Genomic DNA, 16,631 nt, shown 5'->3' on the forward strand with positions numbered 1-16,631 from the left:
TTGTCTTGGGAACAAAACACTGAAGCTGACTCGTGCTTATACTTCCTGCTGGCTGATTTTCTCCCTCTCCCACCTGAACTTCCATGATCTCTATTTTCTCATGGCAGGAGGGTGTCTTTGTAGTAATTCTGGGAGGGATACTGAGGCTTAGTACTATCACCCCTCCTATCACTCTGTGCTTTGTAGGAAACTACCCTTTCCCCACCGTACTCTCTGTCTCTTAAGGGAAGGGAATATCCAATACTCATGTAAGAGGGAGAGCACTTTAAAATGAAATAGAAGATGATGTTAAAAAAGTAGGAAAGAAAAACCAATTTTATATGCATCTATTTTCTTGGCCTTCCTTTAGAATTCTTAGAATTGACACTTTGACAGACTCCCCTGGTAATAGCCCATGGTGATTGTGTAATACTGCACAGGGTACGGTATTTCTCTTGTGTCATACACCTGTAAGGCAATGTCCTCCAACAAAGTCCCAAAATGACTTAGTTAAAGGCCACTTCAGGGTTGTGAAAAGTTGTGAATTTCTGGAAATTGAGTATTTTAATTTTCTAGCACGTCATTTTTATTTTTATTATTTGTTTTAAGTAGGCTCCAGCCCAGCGTGGTGCCCAACGTGGGGCTCAAACTCACAACCACGAGATTAAGACCTGAGCGGAGATCCAAAGTCGGACGCTCAATGGACTGAGCCACCCAGGCGCCCCAAGGATGTTATTTCATGCACTGATGTAGTAATATCACATGGTGGCCTCGTGATACATTAACATCAGCCAGTTAATTCCAATTTCTGTGGAATATAATTTACACCTAGATAGCAATGCCCCACTTGGATGGCTACGAGGCTTTCTAAAGAGTAGAGGGAAAGAAGCTGGTTTGTATAGGTAGAGCCCTTGGGGCTCTGTCGTGTTCCTAATGTTATTATACATGTTTCTGTTAAGTGTCTGCTATTCCTTTACCCCATCCAGATGTTGCATCACAATAACAACCACAAACAGGAGAGATTAAACTTGTGCTAGAGACTGATTCCTGTCACTCGGAAAGCTAAAGTTGTTCAAGGATAATGAGTACTAGAGATGTCGATAGAGCTGTCGCTTGGATTCACAGCAGAACTTGAATCTTGGGGCCCATTTCCACAAAGGCCACGTGCTTTAGGAAACAACGCTTCCTTCCATGGATGTATTTATGTCAGAATCCAAACAGATTTTCACTTAATTATTAAGCATTGGAAGGTCTGGAACGCCAAGTTGAAAGTGGAGGTGTTCGCCCATGATTTAATGGATTGCATTTTTTGCATGGGAGTGAAAAGGGCATAAGGTTGAAACATATGCTCTCCAGAAGTCCTTTTTGAATCCCCTCCTTAAATTTTAGATATTTCAACAAACCTGTTTAAATGTCTTAATGCAAGGCCTAGGTGCTGAGGCATAGATGAGAGACAAAAAAGCACACAAATAAAGGTTCCTTTTCCGGAGGAACGGCAAGAAGAGAAAAGGAAGAAAGCAGGAGCACCAAGGGATTTTGTAATACGGGGTTGTCTGAAATGAGATTGGAAGGAAGGTTGGAGCCCAAAGATCTGGTCTGCCTCGGGTCCTGGAAGCCTTATAAAAGGAGTGTTTTAGAAGGAAGAAATCATTAAAAGGATTCACACATCCATTTGCATGAATTAGCCAACCCCGGAGAGTGTCTGAAATGCATTGCGAGAGCTGACCTGAAATGAAGGTCACTGATTTCCCCATGACATCAGTGCAGCCCCAGCGGAGTCACATTAACAAACCTTTCCAGCCAGTGTTGAAAGATCCTCGCCTCCAATTATCTGCATCTCGCCCATGGACTGGTCGTTCTAAAAAAAAAAGCGAAGATAATATTTCACTGTGCAAGAAAACCTTTGCGGCACATTTTCCCTGTCCGCCCAGCTCGCGGCTCGATTGCGCCTGACAAATGCGGCACAAATAGCTGGTACAGATTCCTGGTTGCCCCTGGTTACCGAGAGCCACCCGCCTGCCACGGTGCTGGAGACAAAGCTTTGGGATGGCTCCCAGAGGGGAGAGACTGTGGAGAGGTGCTGATAAAAGGAGTGGAGAGAAAACCAACAGACCTAATTTGGGAACACAGAAATGATGGAAGGTGCCCGAGTCTATCCTGAGGCAGACGGAATTGGGGAAGGCTGTCAAGTTCTGGGACCTCCCTGGGTGGAGGGGGCTACGGTTTATGGGGGGGTGGGTGGTGTATGTAGGGGTGGGCAGAAATGGGCCACGCATTTTTCTGGCTGGGCCACCAAGCCCCATCCTTTGCTCCAGGGGGTAGCAAACAGGTAGTGGTTCCCAAAGAAATTAGGGGCCTCCTCTTTCCTCCTACCAATACAGGTCCAGTCCCCCCTCTGAGGTCCAGGGCAATTTTTTAAAAAATTAATTTATTTAACAGAGACAGTGCAATAGAGCACAAGCAGGGGGAGGGGCAGATGGAGAGGGAGAAGCAGGCTCCCCACTGAGCAGGGAGCTCCACAAGGGGCTCGATCCCAGGACTTTGGGATCGTGACCTGAGCCGAAGGCAGACGCTTAACCGACTGAGCCACCCTGTCGAGGGCAATTCTAAGAGTTCACACGGATCAAGAACTATTGCACTCAGACCTTCAGGCATGAATGAAGAAGCCTCAGGAACTTTGTGCAGGCCCAGGAATATGTTTAAGAGATTTTCACGCCAGTTCCGTTAGAGGTCATGAGTATCCACTTTCTGGATGGTTTATATCGCCTATCATCCTGTCCTAATTAAACCACACACACACACACACACACACACACACACACACAACCAAATATGGATTATTACCTAGTTCCTATCACAACAAAATAACATGGAGGCAGAACAGGAAACAGAGACAGGCAACTTGTTTTCTGGCCTCACTGGGGAGACACAGCAGAGGGGCTGACGCAGATACCCTATAGACCTTGGATTCACAACCAAGCCAGACCTTCCAGCAATAACCTAGGGGAGAAGGTCATGGTGCTGCACTTCATGCAGGACTCGATGAACCAGGAAACATCTCAGGTCACCGCTGTGGCTCTTTGAGCTCTGGGCTCTCCTCTCTTACTCTGGCAAAAAGGCTCTGCCCCTTTCCTGGTGGTGGGGTGGGGAGCAGGTGTGGTTCAGTTCCTAAGGATCAGGTGGAGCCAGGCCTTACCTGGGTCGGTAAACCAGCTACGCCCGAAGCTATATCAGGCCTTGGACTTTGCAGCGACTGAAGCAAATTTGTCCCCTTAGGAAAGTTCTTGGGTTGGTTTGAATTGGATTCTGTCACTTGCAATTGAGTCTCTATCTAGGCATAGAGCTACTTTGTCGTAGAATGGGTTATCTGGGAAGATGAAAAGCAGCCAAATAACCCACAGAACAGTTTCACCAATGAAGCAACCTTTATCTTTTTACCTTACCACTCCAGAGGGGGGAGTAATGACCTTAAAATGTTTTCACTTCACGTGGTAAAGCATTCATTCTTTACGGCAGTGGAGTGGACAGGATGCCCACCAAGTAGGTGAGACCAAAAATTTTCTTCTTATGGGAACTGATCTCAAAAGGAGAAAGTCAAAGAACATCCAGAATTCACAGATCTTTTGCTGTTTCTGGATGGGCATTCATAACCATACATTCACAACCAGTCATGCAGTAGGTTAGGGACTTGTCCAAAATGTCAAAGGAGAGATATTCTTATCACTTGTACAGGTGCTGAGACACAGGAGTTAACATAGGGGGAATGTCTGCATATTAGACTCAAATGTGTTGCTCATAGCAGCAGGAAAAATAACATTTCAATACCTCCAGAGGAGGGAGGTATGCAGAATTGGATGCAACCATTAAACCACAAAGTTTGATGTAACAAACGAGATTCACCCGCTGCCAATCAGCGTAGTCTTCATTATAATTCTATTACCATCTTTATTCTACTGATTAAAAACAAAAAGCACAATATATCAGAAAGCTAAATAATGTGCTTGCTCTAAGTGTCGCCTTCAGCATGTTGCCAAGCAAGTCTTAGTTCAGAAGACCTTCCTTAGAGTCCAAGTTTATAACATGTTTTTATTATTACATTTGTCCTTAACTCATCTGGAACTTGTATCTTCCAAATGTCTATAGTCAATTGTCCCAATACCACTTACTGAATTGTTTGGGTTTTTTCCCCTACTAGTTGGAAACATCATTTTTATCATTATCTTTTATTCTCATACATGAGGGCCAGTTTCTATATTCTTCTGTTTCCTTACCTAAATGTCTATTTTAGCATCCAAACCATACTGTTACATTATTATAGCTTTTTAGTATGTTTTAGTATCTGGTAGTGTAAGTCCCGTTTTTGTGTTCTTTTTAAAAAATTGTCTCGGCTATCTTTGTACATTTATTGGCCTATTTGCTGAGCTGTTATGAAGATCAAACAAATTAATATATACTGATCATTTAGAACAGAGCCTGGCACATGGTAAGTACTCAGTAAATGTTGGATATGATTAATTTCCCTCCCTCCCCCCTCTCCCTCCCTCTCTCCCTTCCCTACTTCCATCCTTCCTTTCTTCCTCCCTCTCTCCCTGCCTTCTTCCCTGCTTCCTTCCTTCCTCCCTCCCTTCCTTCTTTCCTGCTTGCTTCCTTCTTTCCTACCTTCTTAGGAAATGGTCACTCCTCAGACCTCTTTGGTACACTGAGGTCTGGAGCTCCCCTGGTTTAATGACTCCAGCAAAGGAGGCTTTCATGTCTTGCTGGGTTGGAGAAGGGAACTCATAGGACAATCTTCTCCATTCATATGTTCCCCAACCCCTTGCTCCTTTAGCCCATTCCCCCATCGCTCCATCTTCTAAGAACCTAGTGACTAACTTGTGAGCCTTTCAGAAATTCTGTGGCACAAATCCTGTAATTCTCATCAACAATTCCCTCCACAGGCATTTAGATTTTCACTTTCTCTATTAGGTTGAGTCAGTGCCCTTCCTTAATCACTTTTGCCTCCTAAAAACCATTGACATCTCTCCCCTCCTCTTTGTCCTTGCAAATATATACTTCCATTTCTTTCTTTACTGCCATTTTGGTGGGGTTTCAGGAGGGAATAGAGCTAATTGTATGCAGTCAATCCACTGTGTTTAACCATGATATTTTTCTAATGGCTCAAAAGCATCCTTATAGTCCTAGGATTGATGTGTTTTTTTTAAAAACATCCTTGGTTTTTCCTTGATAATATTTTATTTGGGATTTTTCGTCTTATCTTCGTAAGTCAGATGGGTTTATAGTTTAAAGCAAAGTTATACTAGCCCCATACAATGCATCGAGTGGTTACTTATCATTTTTTTCCTATGCTCTAGAAGAGTTTGTCTCAGAATGGATTGATTGGCTTTGCTAAGGTTCAGTAAAGCCCAGTATAGGTTTTATTTAACTCCCAGCTTACAAACCAGGAACCTGAGCAATGAGCATTTACATAACTTGCCCAAAGAGGAATTGCTAGTAAGTGAAGAGGTCTAGTTCAACCCTAAAATGGCTGGCTCCTTGTTATTCTGGTGTGACCTACCCCTGCCCTTAACACCCAGTATTCCTAGAAGAGAGAAGTGCATGGTACGTCTTTGAGAGGAATCTAGAGAAGGAGTGGGTCCTGCTTACACAATGAGGGGAAATACATGGGCTCAAGTGGCCAAGAGAAGCCAACAACTTGGAGAAATGGTGGGAGCGGTTATTTAGATTTAAAGAGCCAAGGAAGGGGCGCCTGGGTGGCTCAGTGGGTTAAAGCCTCTGCCTTCAGCTCGGGTCATGGTCCCAGAGTCCTGGGATCGAGCCCCGCATCGGGCTCTCTGCTCGGTGGGGGAGCCTGCTTCCCCCTCTCTCTCTGCCTGTTTCTCTGCCTACTTGTGATCTCTCTCTGTCGAATAAATAAATAAAATCTTAAAAAAAAAAAACACAAAAAACCAAGGAAATCTCTGGTATTTAGCCCTGGTGTCCTTGGAAGAAATATTTTGGAAATTACTAATTTCGGTGACCCGATCTCCAGGTACCAAGGGGACACGCCCAAGCAGCCCCACAGATGTGACAATTCCTCCTATGGAGACTTTAGACTGCTTAGATCATGTTTAGAAAAAAACAGCACCGGGGCGCCTGGGTGGCTCAGTGGGTTAAGCCTCTGCCTTCGGCTCAGGTCATGGTCTCAGGGTCCTGGGATCGAGCCCCGCATCGGGCTCTCTGCTCAGCAGGGGCCTGCTTCCCCCTCTCTCTCTGCTTCTCTGCCTACTTGTGATCTCTATCTGTCAAATTAAAAAAAAAAAAAAAAAAAAGAAAAAAACAGCACCGAGCAAGAATAAATATCCTGAGTTCCTGTCCTTTTGGGGAACAGGAAGGGGAAAAGTAAGGAAAATAAATAAACAAAGGAACCACTCTCTAAGCCATTCGTTTTCAAAGACAGAGACACTTGCTTCAAAATCTGTACACACACAAGTCTTCTTAATATCCTCAGCCACCACAGATCCCTTAACTTTGCTTTTCCTCCCCAATTATCTTTCCCCTTTGCTATTCTGTGCTTAGTAAGGTCACTGATCCTGTATTAAGTGGATAGAGATACAAAACAAAACCCAGAAAGTCTTCATTATAAGGAGGTTTAATGGCTAACCTGGAGAGTTTCTGATTAAAATGGTGCAAACCGGGGCACCTGGGTGGCTCAGTGGGTTAAAGCCTTTGCTTTTGGCTCAGGTCATGATCTCAAGGTCCTGGGATCGAGCTCCCCGCATCAGGCTCTCTGCTCAACAGGGAACCTGCTTCCTCCTCCTCTCTGCCTGCCTCTCTGACTACTCGTCATCTCTGTCTGTCGAATAAATAAATAAAATCTTACAAAAATTAAAATAAACAATGAAATGGTGCAAACCACTAATTATTATTATTTTTAACTCTAACATCTGATGCCAAGTCAGAGAACAAGGACAGGTGAATGGGTTCCAGTATCCCCAGTTTTTTCTTCACCCAGTGGTTGATGTAGGACAGGACTCTTAACAGGATCCCTTAGTCCTTCATGCTGCCTGAAGCCAGAGCAGAGGGCACAGTGTGGTCAGAGCCTGCATGGCTTCTGAGCCCGTTGCTTCAAGCAGAACAATTCTACTTGTCTCTCTTACATTGATTGGGTTCACAGTGAGGTGGTGCATGCAAAACGGGTTTGAAAAACCATCATGTTCGTGTTTTCTCCTTTGGAATTGACTGACCTTTTGGTTTCCTGTTCATTTAATTACCCATCTGCTTCTGAGAGTGTTTGTTTAGAAACTCCTTCTTACAACCTATGCGGAGGGAGTGGGGGGCAAAAGGTATGCTGTGGAAAGAAGAATGTGGAGATTAAGTGACCAGGTGGCTCCCCAGGTCCCCTCAAGGACAGACTGCCTGGGTTCCAATCACAACCCCACCTTCCATGACTTGTATGACTTTGAGGAAGTTACTGGCTCAGTGCCTCAGTTTTCCTATTTAAAAAAGGGTATATTAATCATTCCTACCTCTTAAGATTATTGGAGGACTAAAGGAATTCATGTACATTAAGCACTTAGAAAAGTGTCTGGCATGTACAGTTAGCAGTACATAAAGCAGGCCCTATATTCTCCTAAGAAACTTGCAAATCTACCTGGTGCCCTAACATTTGACCTTGTGATGTATTCTTCGTTCAGTTCACTCCGTGTATTACTACTCCACGGGTGTGCTCCGTGGTTAGGGTTTACCAAGGCTAACTGCTACCCATGAGGCATTTGGGTAAGGAGGACTCATGTCATTGCACTGACACTTTGTATCCCAGCTGGAGTTTGGTTAAAAATGACCTCTTATGTGTTTTCCTTTTGGGTTTTTCAATGACCTCCCAGTTTCCACACTGTGCTGTCTGATGCTTTCCAGCAGATGGTTTGGTGGGCATAATTTCTGTCATTCCACTTTGCTGTTTTCATCCTTCTCCTGAACAGGCAGAAGCCACTTGGAACTGGTGCTCTGGCCCACTTTTATACTGAACTCTCTTTAGATCCTTGTGAGAATCATTTACAGTTAGTAGAGCAAGGAGTTAACCTTGAAACTGCCTTGCAAGATGGCGGCAGAAGGTCTGTGGTAGAACACGAGAATGGAAGGCTGGGTTTCTCATCTCCTTCCAGGCCCAGCTGCATTTTTACCTTGGGGATCACGAGCTGCCCTAATTCCTTTCTATGAATCCACCATGTTAGCTTAAAGTAATCTAAAATTGATTTACATATTACTTGTAAACAAAAGAACCTCAACTAAGATACCATGCTAACTTATAGGACAAGTCAGTATTTGCAAATTTTGATAAATATTACTAGCGACAAATGACTTGTGACACGTCTCATCACTATTGATGTCCTGCACTGTCCTGCACTGTTCTGCACTGAGACCCCAAGAGTTCCCGGCACAGAACCTACTGCATTACCCTCCATGTCTTAGCTCATGGTTGTTCATATCACATGTCTCCATCTTTCTTCACATGGGTAATTCGTGCTCTTTCATCAAGACTCAGTTCAGTCATCATCTCTTCTGGGAAGCTTTCCTAGAGTCCCCTGGACTTTATATGTGTCACAATAACACTCTATACAGATCTGCGTGTTGATAGACTGTATCCAACTGGAGTTTATTTTTGTGAATGTAGCAGTTGCCAATAGAATGGAAACTCCTTCAGCATAACAGCTTTACTGTCACCCTAATTGTTCCCTCTGTTGCTGGCACATGGTGGCATCCGGTGTTTATGGAATCATACTAAAGCATCCGAGCACATGCGTTAGCTATATTTTTAATACTTTTTCTCCTGCCCACTTGACAACAAGTGTTCTCGGACAGCACTTGGTTTCTATTCCTTTAAGTTCTTCTCCAGCTGTCCAGAAGCCTGAAGGACCTTATTCCTCAATGGGACTCAGAGAAAAATGACAACCATAAACAAACACATGAGAAAATATCTGTAAAGCTCAGCTGAGAAGGACTTAAATAAATCTGCCTTGAGTAACTTGGAAGATGGGATGACTGAAGTAATGTAGACCTTCCTCTGTTACGTCTGATTTCCATCCAAATGATATTTCTTCATTCTCACATTCTTATTATCTCAGTTCCCGGTCTCCTCAATATTTTTTAAAACCTACATGCCCATATCCATGTGAATTCTGAACACAAGAAATATGAAAAGATGATTTATTAAGATATCTTAATAACAGGAATTCATTTCATGATTAGTAAAAGACACATTTTAAAGTCAAACTAGTGTTTTAACCAGGAAAAAAACCATACAGGTTAGCATGTACAGTTTCACTCATTTGAAAGTACACATGTACTTTGCATTTCCTGAATTTGGTGTGTCTAATTTTGCAAACATGATGTGACTTTATTTGAAAACAAAATGGCTTTCTGCTTAATGACAATGATTTATTACTCCATTGTGATTGGTATTCTACTCCACCCCATCTCCAATAGGGGTATGGGTTAGCTAAGAGGAATCTCCACCCAACAGAGAAAGGTTATTTTCTGTATGAGAAATAAAGGGGAGCTAGGTTAGAAGGGGCCACAATGATGTGAAGAATCTATAGGCTGAAGAAAACGAAGAAGAAGAAAAAGAAAAAGAAAGAGTGAGAGAGTGAAAGAAAAGAAAAGAAAAAGAGAACAGGAAGAAGAAAATAGACTTTTATTTTAATTTAGTTATAGAGGACCCCAGGAAGGAGGAAACACAGTTTGAAAACAGATCCAGTGACTTCTCTTTACATGAACTCTGAAAACTTGGAAGCAGGATATCCTTCTGTTTTGAATCTTGGTATGGGCTGTTGTTTTGGTTGAAGTTGTGTTTTTAAATTATGGATCAGAAGGACAAACAAGTGGAGCCTCTGGAAACATCTGAGTGACCCCAAAAGACTTCAGTAAAATCTGTGTTTTAAAATGTGGATGGCCATATCCCAGTGGTTGACTCTTTCTTGAAAGACCATTTTCTCCATACAATTTTTCCCTCCTAAATACCCAGAGAAGATTTATAATTGCAACTTGAAAAACAACAACAACAACTGAAAATAGTTGTTCAACAGTAATGAAACCTTAAACCAGCTCTCATGAACTGGTTTTAGGATTACCAGGGGAAGGGGATGTGAACAGGAAGGACCAAGGGAAAGAACTGGCAACAGATAGCATACCAGAGAAACCTCTAGAACCCACACCACTTTTTAGTATTAAACTTGGATCTATCTTCCTTCCCACCCAATTGTACTCTGGGTCCAAAAACTTCTATCTGCTATCTTGTGTCACTTCTCAGCTCAAAACATTTCTGAAGATGCCCATGTTTGCAAAATAGTGTCTGATTTTTTTCCCCCCATCCTCAGAGCCAGGCAAGAGGCCCCTGCATATCACAAACACCAAAACACAAAGACATTTGCTTTTTTTCTTTTTGGTCTTAAAGGGAGTTTCTGGAAAGTTCTGTAACCGTTACACTAATAAGAACTATGCAACTGGGAAATGTGTGCTGAACTGGACCTTGCCCTCTACCCCCTTATAGGGTCAAGTTTGTGGAGGGTGGGGAGAGGATGGTGGTGGAGAAAAGCACAGCCTCATCTTGGGAAACCAGAAAAAGAGGGGTTGACATGTTTTCAGGTTGGTGACTCTACACCACCCAAATCAGGTGTCTCCCCAGATAACCATGTCCCTCCTGCCTCTCTGCTTAGCAGGTACCATCTTGGAGGCTGAATCAGGAAAAAGAGGCACAAGGGAGAAAAGCCTAGCCTCCCCAAGTCCCTGAAGAGCTTAAGTGGGTCAGTCTCATGCCGGTTTTAGGCAGGCTCAGTCACCACCCAGGAGCTGGTCCTGGGCCCAGCTTATGCCCTGCCCTGCCCAGCAGACACACCACTCTGCTCAGGCTTGCAGGTTGCAGGGATGAGTACAGCTCCTTTAGTCTCCAGCTCAGGGGATCTGGAGAGACACATGAGCCTGGCCATGGACAAAGCTATAAAGCTTCAAAACCTTAAACATTTAGAAATAATGGGATGCGCCTCTGCATTCATATTAGAGGCAAGGCTGACTTTGAGAACCATTTACCGAACATTTACTAAGTGCCAGTCGCTACGCAAAACATATCGCGTACGTGAATCCTAGCAAAATCCCATGAGGTACCATCCAGCAGCCATTCTCCTTGGTTCTTTACCCAAGGAGTTGAATATTTATGTCCACACAAAAACTTGCACTTGAATGTTTATAGCAGTTTTATTCATAATTCCCAAGACTTGGAAGCAGCAGAGATGTCCTTCGGTACGTTGACAGGATAAATAAACTGTGGTACACCCAGACAATGGAATATCATTCCGTACTAAAAAGAAATGAGCTATCAAGCCACGAAAAGACATGGAAGATGGTTAAATGCATCTGGCTAAGTGAAGATGCCAATCTGATGCGGGTATATACTCTATGATTTCAACCACAAGACATTCTGGGAAAGGCAAAACTATGGAGATAGTAAAAGAGGCTGGTAAGTGTGGGGGGAATGAGTAGGTGGGTCACAGGTGATTTTTAGAATAGTATAAATACTCTAGGATACCATAATGATAGATGCATGTCATTACACATTTGTCCAAACACAGAGTTATGGCATGTCAATGTAGGTTCATCAGTTGTAACCTATGTAACTCTCTGGTGTAGGATATTGATAGTGGGGGAGGGTGTAAGTGTGTGGGGTCAGGGGTATATGGGAACGCTCTGTACTTTCCCCTCAACTTTGATGTGAACCTAAAACTGCTCTTAAAAATAAAGTCCATTTAAAAAAAATCCTATGGGGTAACAGGCACTGTTATCATCCCAATGCAAGTAACTTTGCTAAGTAACAGTGCCCAAGTCCACACAGCTGGAAAGTGAGGGGGCTGAAAACAGGATAACGCCCTGTCTTGCTCCAAAACCTCCACTTGATACGTTCTACAGCTTTTCTCTTGGGTCTGATCAGAATCTACCTTTCTGTCTGACTCTGCCCTAGAATTCCTCTCCCCACCAAGGTGCTTGTAATGTGCACAGGAGTCCCCCGCACAGACTGTGATCCTGCCTGGGGTGGGACCTGAGAGTCTGCCTTTCTCATGAGCTCCCAGGTGACAGGGAGGGGGCAGGTCCACAGGCCATGCTCTGAGTGGTTGGGGTCTATGTTCCATCTGCTGGCTAAGTCCAGCACACACCCTCATTTTATCATCGTGTGTCTTATGGATGACCCCTCCACCCAGAAGGTCTTTCTGCCACATCCCTGCTTGTCAAAATCATAACTTCCCTAGACATACAAATTAAAAATCTACTCTCACTGTAAGTCATCACCTGATCCTCATCCCACCACCACCATCAGCCAGAATTGATTTCTCCTGCCAAGGTGTTTCCTTTGCATTAAGCACGTATGCTTACCACCCTTGTTATACTACTCCTCTTTGCTCATTTTCTATGCATCTGTTCACATCTGCTCTTCTAAAAGCAACTTGAAGATAGAGACTTTAGATCTTTCATCTTTGTAGGTTCCTTAGCCCTGAGCAGATGCCTTGCATGCAGAAAGGAACCATGATGTGTTCCCCTTTTCTGTAAAGTGGGGACAATAACACCTACTTGTTTGGATTGTTGTGAGCTTTAAGTTCAATGTCATATGTAGAGTGCTTTGCTCACAGTAGGCCCCTGATAAATATTTACTGAATTGGATTTTCCTTTTCTGTTACCCATAAAAGGGAAAGGGGAGGGTGTAGGAGTGTAATGACAAAGCCAGGCTTACCCCAAGGTATCTTAACATTTATTTATGTGGTTTTTCCACTCTACCAAGCTCTACTTCACTTTATTTTGCTTATGTAACCCCCAGTCACTCATGTAACTAAAATTTATCAGTATTTACAGAAGAAACATGGAGTAGTATTTCCTGGTTCACACTTTCTATGCAAATCATTGACTCATGTTCAATTAGGGCTTACCGGATAAAAGGAATATATGTGTCCTTACATTGTGGTAAAGTATAAGTTAATCTACATAATATATTTAATGTGCATGTAATGTACATATGTAACAGTTACATAGACATACTCGTATGTCTATGTAATTCAAGATAACCAAATTTAAAATTAGGTAATGGTTTCCAGGTAACATGACTGTACAAGAAGAAATGATTATGACCAGACAATGATTGTCTTAAGCAATTACTCACTGGGACACCTTGGCAAACTCACTCGATTTCTCATTTACTTCATCTGAAAAATGGGGATAATACTGCCTGCCTTACATGTAGAGAGCAAGCAGATTGCCTATACATGCAAATGCTACGAAAAAATGGAGCAAACTTTTTTACATGCAAAATTACATTAACAATATCCTCAGCCATAATACAAAGCTAGAGGGAAAAGGCAATTTATATAGAATACAAAGAAAGTAGAATACCAAATGTCAAGCTTTTCATCTACTATTACTACATTTTAGGTTTACGGTTTTGCTCCAACTTCTCCAGGTATCTGATGAGACACAAGTATCATGTGAGAAGGTCCGAGAGCAGAATGCTTCTAGAGCCACCTTTTATTTTTGAGAACAAGAGAAGATGGTTTATGTGATGTAGGCATGTTGATTGGCAGTGCAGGCTTGCAAATTCCTTCAGTATTAAGTCATGTCTTCAAAACTGGGTGGGGCGCTGAGTTATTAAATTTTTTCTTTGCCTCTGGAGGCCAGGCTTGGAAGTGGCTGGAGACTACATGTGAACTGAGCTGGGTGGTCTCAGGAAAATTCTGTGTAAACAGCGTTGCTCATCTAAAAGTAGCACAATACACTGCACATCTGTCTGTCCATATTATACAAACAGAATCTGGACTCCATTAATGTGCCTGAGGAATAAATTATTCTCTAATAAATGTTTTTATAATCACAGTGGAAAGGAAGGTCCAAGACAGCAAAGGAAATGAGACTCTGCCGTACCAATTTGTTGGCGGAAGCCTGGGAGGGGAATGGGAGAAGGAAGTAGACCACAGCTGTGTCTGACTTAGAACGGGTGTGCCTTCTTTAACATGGGAAAGGTGGGGTTCCATACAGACTAAAGTATGGGAGAGTACCTTATTCTGTACTTGCCAGTGAGGACTGCCAGATCACCCAGGGAAGGTGTATTTGCTCTCAGTTCCTGCTGGATGATCAAAGAATAACTTCTTAATGACGCATCCAGCTAAGGATGTAAACCCAACAACCTCAGTGCCCCAAAAGTCAGAATGTCTACGCGAGGTGGCCTGCCAGGGCCAGCAGCTATGGAACAGGGCACGTGGACTCTCTGACTGTTCACACATGAATAGCTACTCTTCTCTCTTTACCCCCATTGAGTATTTGTTGTCATTGGCTGATGACACGAGGACCTTTGTTTTGTAAGGGGGCAGGAGAACTTGTATGAGTCAGAGGGGACAGAGAAGAGAGAAGAGAAGGCTGGAGGCTGATATGATGACCACTGTTCTCCATCTGGTTCCTTTGACTGCATTTGAGTCCTGATATTGGAGGACTGAACTGCTTTCATTAGAGACGGATTCTGGAAGGGGTCAAAGGTCCAAAGTGGAGCCCATTCACAACTGTTTGGTGGTGCTGCCTCTGTGGGAAACCTGGCCCTGTCCTGGTACCCTCAAGACTGGCAGTTTGCGGGGCTCCCCTGGCACGGATACGGGCACTCACAATAGGCACGGTTAGCAGTGACCTCGATAATGATTCCAGAAGGTACTTCTTGTGCAGAAACACCAAAAGCAGGAACTAGAGCAGGGGCTGGCCGAGGAGGTAGCAGATGCTGTGGAGTAAGTGCAGCTGAGGGACTGACTCAGACACACATGGGAGGACCCCCTTGGGAAGTCTCAGAAATAACCGAAGAGTAAATTCTTGATCGGGCCGATGGGAAAAGTATAACCCCAATGCAGTGTACTTTGGCATGCTCACACCTGGATCTACTTTTGTAGTTACCAACGGATAATGCCAAAGATGAAAGCTGCATAGGAAACAACATTTGGGTTGCAGAAATGTCGAATATTTATTTGGTGTTTATATAACCTTCCCCTGATTACATCAAATTCATTTGCTGTGAAGTTCAAGATGTCCTTAACATCATGGAGTTCATGACACTATCCCTGTTGTAGCACCTCGGTTTTTAATTTAAAAATTTAAAGGGGATGATTTTTACTGTTGTTGTAGTTTTAAAATTTCATTATATTTTGATAAGTCCCCGTGACTTCTGCTTCTTGCCAAGATGGAGTAACAAAGACCAGGTTTAAAAAAAAAAAAAAGCAGCAAAACGTAGGCAACAACAGTTTCAAGATACTGGATGTCAGGCAACAAAGAAGAGCAATCCCCAAGATAGGAACTAACAAAGTGGACCCTATGACTGACTGTCTTGGGAGAGTTTTCAGACCACAGCATCAGGAAGGAGAATCCTGGTGGAGTCTGAGAGGTGGAGTGTAGGAGATGGAAAGGAGTGACCTGGGAGAACCTGACAGTTGGTTCTCAGGATACGATACTGGAGAAAAGGGCTGCAGAAGGAGAAGCAGCAGAGCATGCATCAGATCTGCAGACGCAGATGAAGAAACTGCCTGTGCGGAAGAAAGAACCATCCAAACGAATTAGAGGGAGCAGTGCCCAACATAAGCAGAACCAAGAATAGTGCCTGTCCCTACTAGAAGGTGAAATCCCACCATCGATGGGGAGTTGCGTAGAGTACTTTGGAGGGTCTTGTCTCCGTGGTGAAGACTTTCTAGCCCTAGCATGTGGTTTGTTCTGGATTCACCTAACAAATCATAAAAGCAGGATCTGAAAGGATCTAACTGCTTCCAAGTCACAACTGCATCTCAAAACAAGGCTCAAGAATATATAAGGGAATAAAAAAAAGTACCCATGCACAAGCAAACGAAAAGTTGTTCACCATCACTAATCGTCAGAGAAATGCAAATCCCAACTACAATGAGCTATCACCTCACACCCATTAGGATGGCTATTATCAAAAATCCAGAAAACAACAAGCATTGATGAGGATGTAGAGAAACAGAACACTTGTACGCCATTAGCGCAAATGTAAAATGGCGCACCCTCCTTAGAAAACAGTGTGGTGGTTCCTCAAAAAGTAAAAAATAGAATTATCATGTGATCCAGCAATTCTACTTCTGGGTATATATGTCCACAGGAACTAAAAGCAGAATGTTGAAGAGGTATTTGCACATCGAGGTTCACAGCAGCATTATTCACAACAGCCAAGAGATAGAAGTAACGCAAAAGTTTGACAGGTGGAGAGATTATATGCATATGATGGAATACTATTCAACCTTAAAAAGAAGGAAACTTTGTCACGTGCTACAACATGGATGAACCTCGAGGACATTATGCTAAGTGAAATACAGTAGTCACAAGAAGATAAATACTGGTATGCTTCCACTCATTTGAGGTGTCGAAAGTAGTTCCAGTCATAGAAATAGGAAGGAAGTAGAATGGCAGTTGCCAAGGGACTGGGGAGAGGGGGAAATGGAGGAATCGTTCAGTTTCATAGAGTTTCTGTTCTGCAGAATAAAAAGTTCTAGAGGGGGCACCTGGGTGGCTCAGTTGTTTAAGCGACTGCCTTTAGCTTGGGTCATGACCCTGGAGTCCTGGGACCCAGTCCCATATTGGGCTCCCAGCTCCATGGGGAGTCT

General features: G+C 43.3%; 1 protein-coding gene across 4 annotated transcripts in view; it reads right to left on the reverse strand.

Moving 5' to 3' along the window:
* Positions 1-16,631, reverse strand: part of PRTFDC1 (phosphoribosyl transferase domain containing 1) — a 94,375-nt gene that overhangs the window by 17,018 nt on the left and 60,726 nt on the right. For all 4 annotated transcript variants that reach the window (XM_080811310.1, XM_080811311.1, XM_080811312.1 and 1 more), the window contains exon 4: positions 1,772-1,837. In XM_080811310.1, the coding sequence (XP_080667436.1) occupies positions 1,772-1,837 (66 nt within the window). The remainder of the gene's footprint in view (positions 1-1,771; positions 1,838-16,631) is intronic.

The sequence above is a fragment of the Martes martes genome, assembly GCF_963455335.1.
Source record: "Martes martes genome assembly, chromosome: 8".
Taxonomy (NCBI): domain Eukaryota; kingdom Metazoa; phylum Chordata; class Mammalia; order Carnivora; family Mustelidae; genus Martes; species Martes martes.